We start from the raw sequence: 17,489 nt of genomic DNA, 5'->3' as shown, positions 1-17,489 counted from the left end.
GTGGACTATGCTTTAAAAAATATTTGAACCATGATGTGGTGAGGCATTACTGTACAAAGTAAACATTAGAAGTGTGAATCTTTTGAGCACCAAACGATTCGATCCGATTCCTGGGGTGACAATTCGATTCAGAATCGATTCTCGACTCAACACGATTCGCAATTCAAACCGGTTCTTGTAATGTATTATTATTCTGTATAATAATTATAATTAATATTTTTAAAAACAAGTTGCAGGTTAGAAAAGCAATTTCTGGTTGGCCTAAAAACGTATTTTTAATATTATTTTTTATTTTTTTTAAACAAACAAAAAAATGTTTTTTTCCCCCCTTAAATTGATTTTTTTTAAATTATGGCTTGATTTAGAATCAGGAATTAATAAGAATCGTGATTGGGATGTAAAAATTGTTTCCCCTCCCATATAGTAAATATGATTTCACTGATGCTCAAACAGTTTGGTTTTGTCTTGGAAAAAAAAATTCACACAAAAAAAACCGTTGTTTCCCTCACTACAGTAGGATGAAAACATCCTTGCCCAGGCACACCCTCCTGGTGTTGGAGTATGAATATTTGGGGTTTTGGCACCAGCCGTAAGAATAGATCTGACCAATGTAAGGCTAGGACTAGATCTGACCAATGTAAGTCTAGGACTAGATCTGACCAATGTAAGTCTAGGACTAGATCTGACCAATGTAAGTCTATGACTAGATCTGACCAATGTAAGTCTAGGACTAGATCTGACCAATGTAAGTCTAGGACTAGATCTGACCAATGTAAGTCTAGGACTAGATCTGACCAATGTAAGTCTAGGACTAGATCTGACCAGAGTAAGTCTATCAGCATGAACTGATAAGCCTACTTGGATGAGAGACAAAACGTCTTCTAAGACAAACCAAAGTTCAATTGCGATGGATTGAATGCCGTGAGAAAATAAATCTGTCTTGAAAAAGAGAGGTTGTGTTATATTCGGGTCAATACGATATTTAAGCATGTACTTTCTTCTCTTGGTATCCATGCTCTGTTGAGGAACTAAAGGACTAACTGTCCTTTCCTCAGCTGTTCATGGTGGACAACGGTGCAGACGACTGGAGGATCGCTGTCACATTTGAGCGGGTTCTCTTGGTGATGTTGGAGCTCCTTGTCTGCGCCATCCATCCCATCCCGGGACAGTATGTATTCAGCTGGACTGCTCGCCTGGCCTTCAGCTACGCCACATCTGTAGCGGACGCCGACGTGGACATCATCCTGTCCATCCCCATGTTCCTGCGCCTCTACCTGATCGGCCGGGTCATGCTGCTCCACAGCAAGCTCTTCACCGACGCTTCGTCCCGCAGCATCGGTGCGCTCAACAAGATTAGTTTTGACACCCGTTTTGTCATGAAGACCCTGATGACCATCTGCCCTGGCACTGTCCTGCTGGTGTTCAGTGTGTCCTGTTGGATCATCGCAGCATGGACTGTGCGCATATGTGAGAGGTATCAGCACTACTTCCTTTTAATGGGGCTTCCATCGATAAAAGGGATGGGCGATGATGCAAATGTTGGTATCGACTAGGGCTGTCAAAAAAAATGATCGCACTAATCATGTATAAACGCAGATTGATCACATAATGTGATCAATCAGTAACAGCTGATGGTTACCCGAAAGGTAGCGCGGGTTGTTATACGGTCAGTGATCAGGTCAATCCATACGCCAGTGAGAAGTTAAAGTTAAGTTAAAGTACCAATGATTGTCACACACACACTAGGTGTGGTGAAATTTGTCCTCTGCATTCGACCCATCCCCTAGTTCACCCCCTGGGAGGTGAGGGGAGCAGTGGGCAGCAGCGGCGCCGCACCCTGGAATAATTTTTGGTGATTTAACCCCCAATTCCAACCCTTGATGCTGAGTGCCAAGCAGGGAGGTAATGGGTCCCATTTTTATAGTCTTTGGTATGACTCGGCCGGGGTTTAAACTCACAACCTACCTGGGGCGGTATAGCTCGGTTGGTAGAGCAGCCGTGCCAGCAACTTGAGGGTTGCAGGTTCGATCCCCGCTTCCGCCATCCTAGTCACTGCTGTTGTGTCCTTGGGCAAGACACTTTACCCACCTGCTCCCAGTGCCACCCACACTGGTTTAAATGTAACTTAGATATTGGGTTTCACAATGTAAAGCGCTTTGAGTCACTTGAGAAAAAGCGCTATATAAATGTAATTCACTTCACTTCACTTCACCTGATCTCAGGGCGGACACTCTAACTCAGGGGTCACCAACCTTTTTGAAAGCAAGAGCTACTTCTTGGGTACTGATTAATGCGAAGGGCTACCAGTTTGATACACACTTAAATAAATTGCCAGAAATAGCCAATTTGCTCAATTTACCTTTAACTCTATGTTATTATTAATAATTAATGATATTTACACTTAATTGAACGGTTTAAAAGAGGAGAAAACACGAAAAAAATGACAATTAAATTTTGAAACATAGTTTATCTTCAATTTCGACTCTTTAAAATTCAAAATTCAACCAAAAAAAAGAAGACAAAAACTTAAAAAAAGAATTTATGGAACATCATTAGTAATTTTTCCTGATTAAGATAATTTTAGAATTTTGATTAAATAGGTTAAAATCCAATCTACACTTTGTTAGAATATATAACAAATTGGACCAAGCTATATTTCTAACAAAGACAAATCATTATTTCTTCTAGATTTTCCAGAACAAAAATTTTAAAAACAATTCAAAAGACTTTGAAATAAGATTTAAATTTGATTCTACAGATTTTCTAGATTTGCCAGAATATTTTTTTTTAATTTTAATCATAATAAGTTTGAAGAAATATTTCACAAATATTGTTTGTCGAAAAAACAGAAGCTAAAATGAAGAATTAAATTAAAATGTATTTATTATTCTTTACAATAAAAAAAATAAATTTACTTGAACATTGATTTAAATTGTCAGGAAAGAAGAGGAAGGAATTTAAAAGGTAAAAAGGTATATGTGTTTAAAAATCCTAAAATCATTTTTAAGGTTGTATTTTTTCTGTAAAATTGTCTTTCTGAAAGTTATAAGAAGCAAAGTTAAAAAAATTAATGAATTTATTTAAACAAGTGAAGACCAAGTCTTTAAAATATTTTCTTGGATTTTCAAATTCTATTTGAGTTTTGTCTCTCTTAGAATTAAAAATGTCGGGCAAAGCGAGACCAGCTTGCTAATAAATAAATACAATTTAAAAAATGGAGGCAGCTCACTGGTAAGTGCTGCTATTTGAGCTATTTTTAGAACAGGCCGGCGGGCTACTCATCTGGTCCTTACGGGCTACCTGGTGCCCGCGGGCACCGCGTTGGTGACCCCTGCTCTAACTACTAGGCCACTGAGTAGGTGGCCTAATGTAGAAGACGCCGATTGTGGCAAATTACGTGCCAAATACACCGCGGCAGGACTTTAAACCACATTTTTACAAAGTTTTGAGCAAATAAATGACATGATTTCAATAAAATAATATATACAATGTTTGTTTGTGACATTTTGACAGTACAATTGCATTTGTATCAAAGTATTAGGGTATTTGTAAAGCTAATTTGAATTATGAAAGCAAGGGATTTACTGCGATGAATCGTGATAATCAACATTCAAAAGTGTGATCAATCTGGTTTTAAGATGTACAGTATCGTTTGAGAGCACTCTGATTAAATCTCCAGGGTTAGGATGCTGATACTGATACTTTTTACTATAACTTTTTTAAGTTTGCCTTTCATTTGTTGGTCATGATTTTATGTTATATCAGAACTAGGGGTGTCCCGATCTGATGTTGATATCGGTCCGACATAGGATCTAAAATCTCAGATACAAGCAGTCCTGCGGTTAGAAACTAAATGTTCTGGAATAAGCAAATAGGCTTGGTCTTTTCTTGTATTTTGGTTAAAAAATTTACAAAGGGCTAGCAGCTACGCAACAGCTAAGCATGTGAATTTTTTTAACTTAATTGAACAATATTGATGTCTAAATCTCAACATTTGTCATTATAACCAAGTATCAAATAATTAAAGTACCCAGTAACAAACGTGTCCGCATCATTCATCTTACTGTGTCATAAGCTTAAACTAATGAATTCTTGTGACCACTGTGTCAACAAAAAAACAATTGGCTCTCCACTTCAACTTAATGACAGCATTAATCCATCCATCCATCCATCCATCCATCTTCCTCCGCTTATCCGAAGTCGGGTCGCGGGGGCAGCAGCCTAAGCAGGGAAGCCCAGACTTCCCTCTCCCCAGCCACTTCGTCCAGCTCTTCCCGGGGGATCCCGAGGCGTTCCCAGGCCAACCGAGAGACATAGTCTTCCCAACGTGTCCTGGGTCTTCCCCGTGGCCTCTTACCGGTCAGACGTGCCCTAAACACCTCCCTAGGGAGGCGTTCGGGTGGCATCCTGACCAGATGCCCGAACCACCTCATCTGGCTCCTCTCGATGTGGAGGAGCAGTGGCTTTACTTTGAGCTCCTCCCGGATGACAGAGCTTCTCACCCTATCTCTAAGGGAGAGACCCGCCACCCAGCGGAGGAAACTCATTTCGGCCGCTTGTACCCGTGATCTTGTCCTTTCGGTCATAACCCAAAGCTCATGACCATAGGTGAGGATGGGAACGTAGATCGACCGGTAGATTGAGAGCTTTGCCTTGCGGCTCAGCTCCTTCTTCACCACAACAGACCGATACAGCGTCCGCATTACTGAAGACGCCGCACCGATCCGCCTGTCGATCTCACGATCCACTCTTCCCTCACTCGTGAACAAGACTCCGAGGTACTTGAACTCCTCCACTTGGGGCAAGATCTCCTCCCCAACCCGGAGATGGCACTCCACCCTTTTCCGGGCGAGAACCATGGACTCGGACTTGGAGGTGCTGATTCTCATCCCAGTCGCTTCACACTCAGCTGCGAACCGATCCAGTGAGAGCTGAAGATCCTGGCCAGATGAAGCCATCAGGACCACATCATCTGCAAAAAGCAGAGACCTAATCCTGCAGCTACCAAACCGGATCCCCTCAACGCCCTGACTGCGCCTAGAAATTCTGTCCATAAAAGTTATGAACAGAATCGGTGACAAAGGGCAGCCTTGGCGGAGTCCAACCCTCACTGGAAACGTGTCCGACTTACTGCCGGCAATGCGGACCAAGCTCTGACACTGATCATACAGGGAGCGGACCGCCACAATCAGACAGTCCGATACCCCATACTCTCTGAGCACTCCCCACAGGACTTCCCGAGGGACACGGTCGAATGCCTTCTCCAAGTCCACAAAACACATGTAGACTGGTTGGGCAAACACCCATGCACCCTCAAGGACCCTGCCGAGAGTATAGAGCTGGTCCACAGTTCCACGACCAGGACGAAAACCACACTGTTCCTCCTGAATCCGAGGTTCGACTATCCGGCGTAGCCTCCTCTCCAGCACACCTGAATAGACCTTACCGGGAAGGCTGAGGAGTGTGATCCCACGATAGTTAGAACACACCCTCCGGTTCCCCTTCTTAAAGAGAGGAACCACCACCCCGGTCTGCCAATCCAGAGGTACCGCCCCCGATGTCCACACGATGCTGCAGAGTCTTGTCAACCAAGACAGCCCCACAGCATCCAGAGCCTTAAGGAACTCCGGGCGGTTCTCATCCACCCCCGGGGCCTTGCCACCGAGGAGCTTTTTAACTACCTCAGCAACCTCAGCCCCAGAAATAGGAGAGCCCACCACAGATTCCCCAGGCACTGCTTCCTCATAGGAAGACGTGTTGGTGGGATTGAGGAGGTCTTCGAAGTATTCCCTCCACCGATCCACAACATCCGCAGTCGAGGTCAGCAGAACACCATCCTCACCATACACGGTGTTGATAGTGCACTGCTTCCCCTTCCTGAGGCGGCGGATGGTGGTCCAGAATCGCTTCGAAGCCGTCCGGAAGTCGTTTTCCATGGCTTCCCCGAACTCCTCCCATGTCCGAGTTTTTGCCTCCGCGACCGCTGAAGCCGCACACCGCTTGGCCTGTCGGTACCTGTCCGCTGCCTCAGGAGTCCTATGAGCCAAAAGAACCCGATAGGACTCCTTCTTCAGCTTGACGGCATCCCTCACCGCCGGTGTCCACCAACGGGTTCTAGGATTGCCGCCATGACAGGCACCAACTACCTTGCGGCCACAGCTCCAATCAGCCGCCTCGACAATAGAGGTGCGGAACATGGTCCACTCGGACTCAATGTCCAGCACCTCCCTCGTGACATGTTCAAAGTTCTTCCGGAGGTGGGAATTGAAACTCTCTCTGACAGGAGACTCTGCCAGACGTTCCCAGCTAACCCTCACAATGCGTTTGGGCCTGCCAGGTCTGTCCGGCATCCTCCCCCACCATCGCAGCCAACTCACCACCAGGTGGTGATCGGTAGAAAGCTCCGCCCCTCTCTTCACCCGAGTGTCCAAAACATGAGGCCGCAAATCCAATGACACAACTACAAAGTCGATCATGGAACTGCGGCCCAGGGTGTCCTGGTGCCAAGTTCACATATGGACACCCTTATGCTTGAACATGGTGTTCGTTATGGACAATCCGTGACGGGCACAAAAGTCCAATAACAAAACACCACTCGGGTTCAGATCCGGGCGGCCATTCTTACCAATCACGCCTCTCCAGGTTTCACTGTCGTTGCCAATATGAGCGTTGAAGTCCCCCAGTAGAACGAGGGGAGCACCCTCAAGTACTCCCTCGAGTGAATCCAAAAAGGGTGGGTACTCTGAGCTGCTGTTTGGCGCGTAAGCGCAAACAACAGTCAGGACCCGTCCCCCCCACCCGAAGGCGGAGGGAAGCTACCCTCTCGTCCACCGGGTTGAACTCCAACATGCAGGTTCTGAGCCGGGGGGGAAACAAGAATTTCCACCCCAGCCCGTCGCCTCTCACTGCCGGCAACGCCAGAGTGGAAGAGAGTCCATCCCCTCTCGAGAGAACTGGTTCCGGAGCCCTTGCTGTGCGTCGAAGTGAGTCCGACTATATCTAGCCGGAACTTCTCCACCTTGCGCACTAGCTCAGGCTCCTTCCCCCCCAGCGAGGTGACGTTCCACATCCCAAGAGCTAGCTTCTGTAGCCGAGGATCGGACCGCCAAGTGCCCCGCCTTCGGCCGCCGCCCAGCTCACATTGCACCCGACCTCTATGGCCCCTGCTATGGGTGGTGAGCCCATTGGAGGGGGGACCCACGTTGCCTCTTCGGGCTGTGCCCGGCCGGGCCCCATGGGGACAGGCCCGGCCACCAGGCGCTCGCCGTCGTGCCCCAACTCCGGGCCTGGCTCCAGAGGGGGGCCCCGGTGACCCGCGTCCGGGCGAGGGAAATCTGAGTCTCGGTTTTTGTATTTCCATAGAAGTCTTCGAGCTGCTCTTTGTCTGATCCCTCACCTAGGACCTGTTTGTCTTGGGAGACCCTACCAGGGGGCATGGAAGCCCCCGGACAACATAGCTCCTAGGATCATTGGGACACGCAAACTCCTCTACCACGGTAAGGTGGCAGCTCAGAGAGGAGCAGCATTAATCCATTCCAGATTATTAATAATAGAGAGGTTAGTGTTTTTCATACCGACCAGTGTTCTCTGTTTGACTAATTTCCCTTGGTCAAACCTTTTTCTAACATTCCACACTACAAAATGATAAAAGTACCGGTATATATGATTCGGTCTGATATCGTGTGGAATCAATATCGGTATCAGCCAATACTTATGGCTCCTATATCGGTAAAACCTTTGAAAAATGGGGACACTCCTATTTAAAACATAAAACACACAGGATGAAGACAAAATGCTGTACATATATCAGATTTTTTAATATTTCAACAATTATAATACAAGGAATTTAACCAAATAATAAAATGATTCGGTTTTATTTCATACAATTTAGCAAAATAAAGTCAATAGTTAAAAATAATTACACAGAAGCAAAAACGACTATTGGCTTGTGACTCAAATCTTTTGTTTTTTTGCCCACAAATCCTGAATTTGTAAATTATATAACCAGTGGTTCTCAAACTGTGGTACACGGGCTCCCTCTAGTGGTACGCCAAAGAATCACTTGATTAAGGTACAGTGTTTCATTGTCCTACAATTAAACCCAGTGTTGCTGTTTCAAACCGTGTTTAACGTTACAGTGGCCTAAAGTATTTAATATACTTGTTAAATAAAACCTCTGCCTTGTCTTAATGAATACTTAGGCCTACTATGCTGTTGTATTTTAATGTTAGTCATTATGGTGGTACCTAGAGAGCCAAGTTTTTTCTGAAATGGTACTTGGTTAAAAAAAAAAAAAAAGTTTGAGAATCACTTAATATAACAATATGAACAACATACAAAATATCGGTATCTTCACCCTTGGTATTGACACTATCCATATTTAAATCGACCCCAAACCCCTCCTCCTCCTCCATAATGTACCTGTGTTCTACAGTATAAAACTGACAAGGTGGTGTTGTGTTCCAAAAGGTATCACGATGCACAGGAGGTGACCAGCACCTTTCTGGGAGCCATGTGGCTGATCTCCATCACCTTCCTGTCCATCGGCTATGGCGACATGGTGCCTCACACTTACTGTGGAAAGGGAGTTTGCTTGTTAACAGGAATCATGGTAAGGCTCATTCATATTGTAGACTTGACTTTTGGCCGATACCTATGTGAAATCCAAACAATACCAGCACGAATCTTAGCACACACTTTTATTATTTTGTAGTGTGGAATGTTAGAAAAGGCTTGATCAAATGGAATCAATAATAACATTGGGTGGTAGGTATGTAAACACTAACCTTTTGTCTTATGTTTTTGAAGTGCAGTGTTAGTTTTTGGCGACACCTGGTGGCCACAATAATTATGTATGTGTGTGTATATACAGTATGTGTGTGTGTGTATATATATATGTATACATATATGTGTGTATATACAGTATGTGTGTGTGTGTATATATATATGTATACATATATGTATATAAGTGTATATACAGTATATACATAATACAGTATATAATGTGTGTGCGTGTATATATATGTATATAAATGTGTGTATATATATATATCATATGTACGTTTATGTATATACTGTGTGTCAGGGAGAGATTAGACATATTTATACACACATACACTACCGTTCAAAAGTTTGGGGTCACCCAAACAATTTTGTGGAATAGCCTTCATTTCTAAGAACAAGAATAGACTGTCGAGTTTCAGATGAAAGTTCTCTTTTTCTGGCCATTTTGAGCGTTTAATTGACCCCACAAATGTGATGCTCCAGAAACTCAATCTGCTCAAAGGAAGGTCAGTTTTGTAGCTTCTGTAACGAGCTAAACTGTTTTCAGATGTGTGAACATGATTGCACAAGGGTTTTCTAATCATCAATTAGCCTTCTTAGCCAATGAGCAAACACATTGTACCATTAGAACACTGGAGTGATAGTTGCTGGAAATGGGCCTCTATACACCTATGTAGATATTGCACCAAAAACAAGACATTTGCAGCTAGAATAGTCATTTACCACATTAGCAATGTATAGAGTGTATTTCTTTAAAGTTAAGACTAGTTTAAAGTTATCTTCATTGAAAAGTACAGTGCTTTTCCTTCAAAAATAAGGACATTTCAATGTGACCGCAAACTTTTGAACGGTAGTGTATACTGTGTATATATATACACAGTACAGGCCAAAAGTTTGAACACACCTTCTTCTCATTCAATGTGTTTTCTTTATTTTCATGACTATTTACAATGTAGATTGTCACTGAAGGCATCAAAACTCTGAATGAACACATGTGGAGTTATGTACTTAACAAAAAAAGGTGAACTAACTGAAAACATGTTTTATATTCTAGTTTCTTCAAAATAGCCACCCTTTGCTCTGTTTACTGCTTTGCACACTCTTGGCATTCTCTCGACGAGCTTCAAGCACACCTGTGAAGTGAAAACCATTTCAGGTGACTACCTCTTGAAGCTCATCGAGAGAATGCCAAGAGTGTGCAAAACAGTAATCAGAGCGAAAAGGTGGCTATTTTGAAGAAACTAGAATATAAAACATGTTTTCAGTTATTTCACCTTTTTTTTCTTAAGTGCATAACTCCACATGTGTTCATTCATAGTTTTAAATAATTTTGTACTTAAACTTGGGACGTCCCGCGTGCCAGAATGTGGACACTGGCGCCAGTGTCCTGCTAGTGGACCGTATTTCGGGGACCCCTTCTGTAGGGTCATCACCAAGGGCACATTGCAGGAATATACACAAAATAAAAGGAGTGATACTACAAAGTTAAACAAAATGCATTGCTCCTTTTTTATAGGTATGTAAATAAAATGATTCTGTGTGAGCTAAAATCCACCATTTGTTTATTCTAACAACTTTCATGGTGTACTCGTACCCACATTGTCACAGAGTCTGGTGTAATTACTGTACTTACTGCTTCTGCCCTCAGGGAGCAGGCTGTACAGCGTTGGTGGTCGCCGTGGTTGCAAGGAAGTCCGAACTCACCCGAGCTGAGAAGCACGTCCATAACTTCATGATGGATACTCAGCTCTATAAAAAGGTCTGACGTGTATTTTGTTTTGTTTTATTGATATCCAAACAAGTACTTATCTTCCTGTTTTGGCTCTCAGATAAAAAACACAGCAGCTAATGTGTTGAGGGAAACGTGGCTGATCTACAAGCACACCAAGCTGGTGAAGAAAGTGGATCGTGCACGAGTGCGCCACCATCAGCGGAAATTCCTGCAAGCCATCCACCAGTGCGTACGCATTTGTCGTGTTACATGTTCTAAAGTCATTCATCACTGGGACTTTTAATAACCTTGCTTATATTAAACTAGTCCCTCCAGATGTTGCCATTGTGCCAATTCATGCAAATTCAACAAATCCCTGTGAATTATGTGCAGCCTTGCAACTCGGTGTATTGTTCACAACTTCCCACATTTTGTCTGAACTGTCTAATCCCTATGTGTCAAGGCCAGCGGGCCAGATCCAGCCCGCCAAAGAATGATCTATGGCCCCCGGGATGATATTTGATTAGTATTAGAAACGGCCCGCAGGCCACAGCCGCCTGCTGCTGTTTTGCACGCACCAATACTCCATCAGTGTTGGCGCTAGGAATTTTCAAAATGGGGTCACAGGGACCCCATCAAGTCATTAAAATGGGGTCCCACAGTAAATTTTTGGGGTCCCACTTTTTTGTAACCATTTTGAAAACCAATTATACATGTATGCATTATCCTGTTATATCTCACATTCTATATTGTGTTTTGGAAAAATGTTGTAATAAACATTCCTTAATTTATTTTAAAAAAATAATACAAAAGAAAAAAAAATTTTATGCTTATGTAAATGTATTCAGTTAGAAACCTTCATTTACTTGCTTCTTTCCTTCATGGATCTAAACTTTACCGGTGGCAATATTTTTTTCTATATTTTCATTGTAATATTTTCAAAATGTTTTTGTTCTGTTTTCGGCCAAAGAAAGACAAAAAAAACAATCTGAAGTTGTCTTTATTTTGTAGTTTTAATGCCATGATTTTATTAGTCCGGCCCGCGTGTGCACAGATTTTCCTCCATGCGGCCCCTGAGCTAAAATTCATTTGACACCCCTGGTCTAATCCAATGGTTTTCAAACTTTTTCACCAGGTAACAAGTAAACACTCGGCTCTCCAAGTACCACCGTAATGACCTACATTAAAATGACAGTAGCGTAGTTGGCCTAAATATTCATTAATTTAACAAGTATATTTATTATTTTGGCCACTGTTACATTACAGTGTTTGAACGGTAACACTGTCTTTGAATACTTTAATTTTCCTGAGGGAACTCTCCTGAAGGAATTAATAAAGTACTATCTATCTATAGGACAATAAAACACTGTACATAAATAATGAATTAAATCTTTGGCGTACCACAGTATGAGAATCACTGGTCTAATCCAAACTTGTGTTTGTTGCTTGTCCGGACGTGAAACAAGATATCAAGTCTTTATTGCTTAAACTGCACAATTGTTGTCCTTCCTCATACTGTAGCTCAGACCTACTTTTGGTTCATGTCTACGCCGCTAAGGCTTCTGGGTAATATAGTATACAAGCATTTTGAAACACGCTGGCGTGATGACTTTTATATGTTTATATATTTATTAAAAAAAGTGGAGAAGATGCAAATGGAGATTTCTGGCAGTGAATCGAAACGATCATAAACGGTGTTCATGAGACTATACGTGCAAGTCATCAATAAATCCATCCAGTGATACTGGTACGGAATGTGTCAATGCAATAGAGAGTAACTAATTATGGAAACTGAGCAGTTCCTGTTTTACATTTTTGGAATTTAAAAACATGAAACATGCACATGCAAATCAGAAAAAAATAAATAACAAAGAATGCACTGCATATGATCATCTCTCTATCAGGGGTCTTCAACCAGTAGCTCGTGAGCTTTTGGTGGCTCGCCAGTTGATTTTGGGTAGCTCACCAAAGTGTTAAAATATTTGCTTAAAAAACGTATGGATATTTGTGTAACTACTCAATGGCAAGTTACCATTAAAAAGGCACAAAGACAATGACGTCACTGTTAAACAATTAAAAAAGAAAAAAAAATCACATCCCTACAAACTCTTTAGAAAAATACAATGTACAATTAAATAACACAACAAAAATAATGGCCAAAATACAGCAACGTTTACTGAAAGTCCCAAAAAAATATCAGATGGTTGAAAAAGGTTTTAGTTTAATTATAATACTTGTAAAAAAAAAAAAAGATAAGATATTACACTAATTTGCTTTTTTACCTATAACACAAAACTAAGATGTGGATGTATTATTTCAATAGTCTAGCATATATAGACCTACAGTAGAACGGGAATTCATATGGCCCCCATTTGTATTATTTATTTATCCAGGGTAAGGCTATTAAGAACAGATTTTCATTTGCAATGCTGACCTAGCAAAGAGGCAGCATATACATGTTAGAGAAGTTGAAGTGTGATGATAATCCCTCATTTAAAAACAGAAATTACCACTGTAGCTCACTTAATAGTTCACAAATGTTCTTAACGTTTGGGCTTTGGAAGACTTTGTTCGCTTTTCTTTTTATAATTACAATTACTACTATTACTAGTTATAGTGAAAACAGTACAGCAATTTGACATTGCACTCTGGATATGTGCTTATATTTTCATCTCAGGTCTACTTGTAAGTCTGTGCCGTATAAAACAATGTTTTGAGGTACAGGTTACAATAAACACTTAAAACACTTATGACAAATTCATAAAATCACAAGTTTGATGTCGTTGGAAAAAAATAAGTCTCAAAACATCGCAACGTTTTTAAAAAGCTGCCGCAAATTTAGGCTTTAAGCCGCAGTAATCACACAAAAAAGACGGCGGAATCCTGGAGGGGCTGTTAAACATTCATTTTGCATTGACATTTTTGGAGTGAAAATCTAGCTACTGTCTGTCTTAAGTTGTTTTTCCAGACTAAAATGTAGTAACTTTGTTTTGTTTAAGACTGCGCAAAGTTAAAATGGAGCAAAGGAAGCTAACTGACCAAGCCAACACCATTGCGGATCTTGCAAAGGTATGTACAAAATATAGCTTTCACTTTTTCACATCATAAATATTCAGCAATAATCTGTCAAAATTTGGTGAAAACTGTTGATTTAGTCCAGTGGTGTCAACTCGTTTTTATTACAGTTATGGCTGATCTCAGAAGCCCTTTTGTATATGTGAGTATATGTGAATATTGACATATAATAGCCTCGTTACACACATAATAATATGTAACATATGCTACATATTATATGTTTTACAAATGGAGCGATTGATAACATGCTCTGAAATCGTAAGTCCAGGTGACCAGCAGGAATTTAAGAGAAAAAAATGCTTGCAACATCTTGTTGCATGTTTAGGTTAATGTTAAAGTGTAGAACCTATGCAATATATCAAAATGAAAAGAACAAATACCTTCAACCAGAAGGTGTTTTATTACGCCCAGCCTTTCGTAGGCCATATAAATGATGTGGCGGGCCACGTTAATTACTGTGTCGGGCCAAATAATGCTCTTGCACAAATTTAACCTGTCTGGAATGTATACAATATGTATTGAATACAGTTGTTTTTCATTCATTGCTGTTAATTGGTTCCAAACCCGATTGTGATAAGAGAATTTCCACAAAGTAGAGCATAAAAAATGTGTTAACAATCTTCTAAATACGTTTTTTAATGTTTTTTATTAATTAATTATATAGACCCACTGTACAGTAAGTAATGCATATGACATAAATAAGATATAGCAGGGATATTCAACTGAAGTATTTTGAGGGCCACATTTCCAGAAAGCTAAGGACCGGGGTGCCGTACTTCTCATTCCACTGTAAGTCACATTTTGTATATTCCGTAGAACCGGCGTCCTCTACAGTAGACATTTGATGTTGGACTATTTATTTTGTCAGAGTGACAGGAACGCTCTGCTGTTTTTGAGGAGCTTCTGCTACAAATCTCATCAAAAATCATCTCTATGACATCACTTACATTTTTAGTAGCAAATTGTTTAAAACACCTGAGTCTCTTACAAGTTTTTTTTTCCAACTGAACTGGCGGGCCACCAGTTGAATAGCCCAAATGATGAAAAAGAGAGGACCTAAAACAGAACCTTGAGGAACACCACTAGTATAAGTAAAGGAGTTGAACAAATGACTACTGACTTCATCTGAAGTAAACAAGCAACACTTTACTTGCATAAATCACATTCTGAAAAATAATTGGCAAAAAGGAGAGGACCTAAAGGGGTGCCTTGAGGCTTAATTTAAGCCAAACATTTGTCAAATGTGATTAAATATGCATGTCTGTGACTACTAATAGGCCATAGTCAAACACAAGAGCAAGACTGTGGTGACTTTTTAAAAACTAATTATATTTAGAAAAAGCACGATAAAATGAAGCCACAAGAGCTGACGCTCTTAGTGGTTGTGATAAATGAATTTCCACAAAGTAGAGCATAAAACATGTTAACAATCTTCTAAATACGTTTTTTAATGTTATTTATTAATTAATTATCTAGACCTACTGTACAGTAAGTAATGCATATGACATAAATAAGATAAGCTGTACAGCAGGGATATTCAACTGAAGTATTTTGAGGGCCACATTTCCAGAAAGCTAAGGACTGGGGTGCCGTACTTTTCATTCCACTATAAGTCACATTTTGTATATTCCGTAGAACCGGCGTCCTCTACAGTAGACATTTGATTTTGTACTATTTTGTCAGAGTGACTGGAACGCTCTGCTGTTTTTGAGGACCTTCTGCAACAAATCTCATCAAAAATCATCTCTATGACAGCACTTAGATTTTTAGTACCAAGTTGTTTATAACACCTCAGTCTTACAAGTTTGGTTTTTTTCAACTGAACTGGCGGACCACCAGTTGAATAGCCCAAATGATGAAAAAGAGAGGACCTAAAACGGAACCTTGAGGAACACCACTAGTATAAGTAAAGGAGTTGAACAAATGACTACTGACTTCATCTGAAGTAAACAAGCAACACTTTACTTACATAAATCACATTCTGAAAAATAATTGCCAAAAAGGAGAGGACCTAAAGGGGTGCCTTGAGGCTTAATTTAAGCCAAACATTTGTCAAATGTGCTTAAATATGCATATTTGTGATTAGTAATAGGCCATAGTCAAATACAAGAGCAAGAATGTGGTGACTTTTTAAAAACTAATTATATTTAGAAAAAGAACGATAAAGTGAAGCCACCCGAGTTGACGTTCTAAGTGGTATTTAATATATTCTTTATTACATGTCAAACTTTTTATGAATATTGTCGACACTTTTTTCATTTAGTATACAGTAATACTGAAGGATGGGAGTGGCCACTTTAATTTTCTTACCCATTTGTGCATTAAAATAAGATAAAAGCAATCCAATGTTGGTCAGTATATGCTAAGTTAAACTACTCAATGGTATGTTTTATTGTTTAATTGTATTCTTCGAATATGCCGAGGTCCAACTTCTTATTTTGTTTACATTTCTCCCTCTTGTTACTCCGCAGACTCAGAACATGATGTACGATCTGGTGTCGGACCTGCAGCATCGCAGCGAGGAGCTGGACCGGAGGATTGTGGCCCTGGAGCACAAACTGGACTTCATGCTCGCCAACATGCACTCGCTGCCTGATGTGCTCTCTCAAGCAATAACTAAGATTCAAAAAGACTTCCTGGATGACTTGGCCTGTCGCGTTCACTTCCTGTCGTCCTCCCTGAGCTCAGAGTGCTGCTCTGTTCCCGCCGGGCCGCTCGGTCCTGCGGGCCCCGTCTGATCGCAGATGCCATACAGCTGATCAGCTTCAAACTTTTCACCTAAAACTTGTCGTTTTGGCAACTTTTATGCAATTTGTACATTTTGTGTACAGAGCAGCTCCAAATACTAGGACTGCGGGAAGGGCAGCTCATTATTTTTTCATTTATTACTCACAAATTTAAGTACTTTTACATTATGAGGATTTTCTTTAGATTTTCTTTATTCTCCCTGTCTTTATTGTGTATTATTTTGTGTGAATTAAGCATAGACTGTATTAAAATGTGTTCAAACTAAGAAGGGTTTTGGAAACATCGTGGTTAACTATTTTGATTATAATATCACCTAAATAGACTATAATCAGCCTCAAAACAAGTTAGCAGGTAAATTATTTTTCCACAATTATTTAAAAAAAATATTTTGTGCTTTTTGAGTCCTCTGATTCAACTATGATGTCTTATATGACTTAAGCACATAAAAGGATTTTAACTTGTGTTTACTTTGACTGTGAATTGATTTCATGCTCATATGGATTACATCCAATTTAAGCAAGTGCTTAGTGAAAATATGATTGTGGTTACAAATTGATTGACTCTCTTCAAATATTTGATCATTTATGGGCTGTGTTGCTATTGGCTTAACATTTTAAAAGTTGCATTTTTCAAATAACATATTTCTAAAAATAACAACAGTAAAAATTGGAATGTAAGGAGCAAAAGATGACATTTTCTAACTAATAATAATGTCACCTATAACACAAAGTTTTGTCTTCAAACATATATACTGTATATATAATATATATATATATATATATATATATATATATATATATATATATATATATATATATATATATATATATATATATATATATGTTTTTAAAGAAAACAATTCTAATTTTAAAATATATCAAAACGACACCCCCATTCTTGACTTTTCAGTATGAGGCCCTTGTTGAAAAAAGTTTAGACCTCTGATCTAAAATACTAGAGGCGTTCAAAATAAAAATACTTTATAAATAAACAAAGTTAAGTTAGTTAATTAATGAAAAAAATAAAACACTAACTTATGAATTAATTAGTTAGAAAAATCACAATAACAAACACTGTTAAATTTGTCACTGAACATTATGTATACTATTTGTTTTAAATTAACAAAATCACTGGAAGAAGACAACGTAATTGTTGTCAATGACTGAACAAA

General features: G+C 40.1%; 1 protein-coding gene across 4 annotated transcripts in view; it reads left to right on the top strand.

Annotated features, from left to right (window-relative positions):
- LOC133635185 (small conductance calcium-activated potassium channel protein 3-like) overlaps positions 1 to 17,029 on the top strand; it is a 27,792-nt gene extending 10,763 nt beyond the window's left edge. For 3 of the 4 annotated variants that reach the window (XM_062028070.1, XM_062028069.1, XM_062028071.1), the window contains 6 exons: positions 1,056 to 1,474; positions 8,470 to 8,611; positions 10,433 to 10,543; positions 10,614 to 10,741; positions 13,495 to 13,564; positions 16,042 to 17,029. In XM_062028070.1, coding sequence (XP_061884054.1) covers positions 1,056 to 1,474; positions 8,470 to 8,611; positions 10,433 to 10,543; positions 10,614 to 10,741; positions 13,495 to 13,564; positions 16,042 to 16,308 — 1,137 coding nt within the window. In that variant the 3' untranslated portion in view covers positions 16,309 to 17,029. The remainder of the gene's footprint in view (positions 1 to 1,055; positions 1,475 to 8,469; positions 8,612 to 10,432; positions 10,544 to 10,613; positions 10,742 to 13,494; positions 13,565 to 16,041) is intronic. The other variant, XM_062028072.1, reaches the window with a different exon arrangement.
- Positions 17,030 to 17,489: the final 460 nt, after the last annotated feature.

The sequence above is a fragment of the Entelurus aequoreus genome, linkage group LG19 (genome assembly GCF_033978785.1).
Source record: "Entelurus aequoreus isolate RoL-2023_Sb linkage group LG19, RoL_Eaeq_v1.1, whole genome shotgun sequence".
Classification (NCBI taxonomy): domain Eukaryota; kingdom Metazoa; phylum Chordata; class Actinopteri; order Syngnathiformes; family Syngnathidae; genus Entelurus; species Entelurus aequoreus.
The sequence above is the reverse complement of the archived record's forward strand: the minus strand, read 5'-3'. Positions and strand labels throughout refer to the sequence as shown.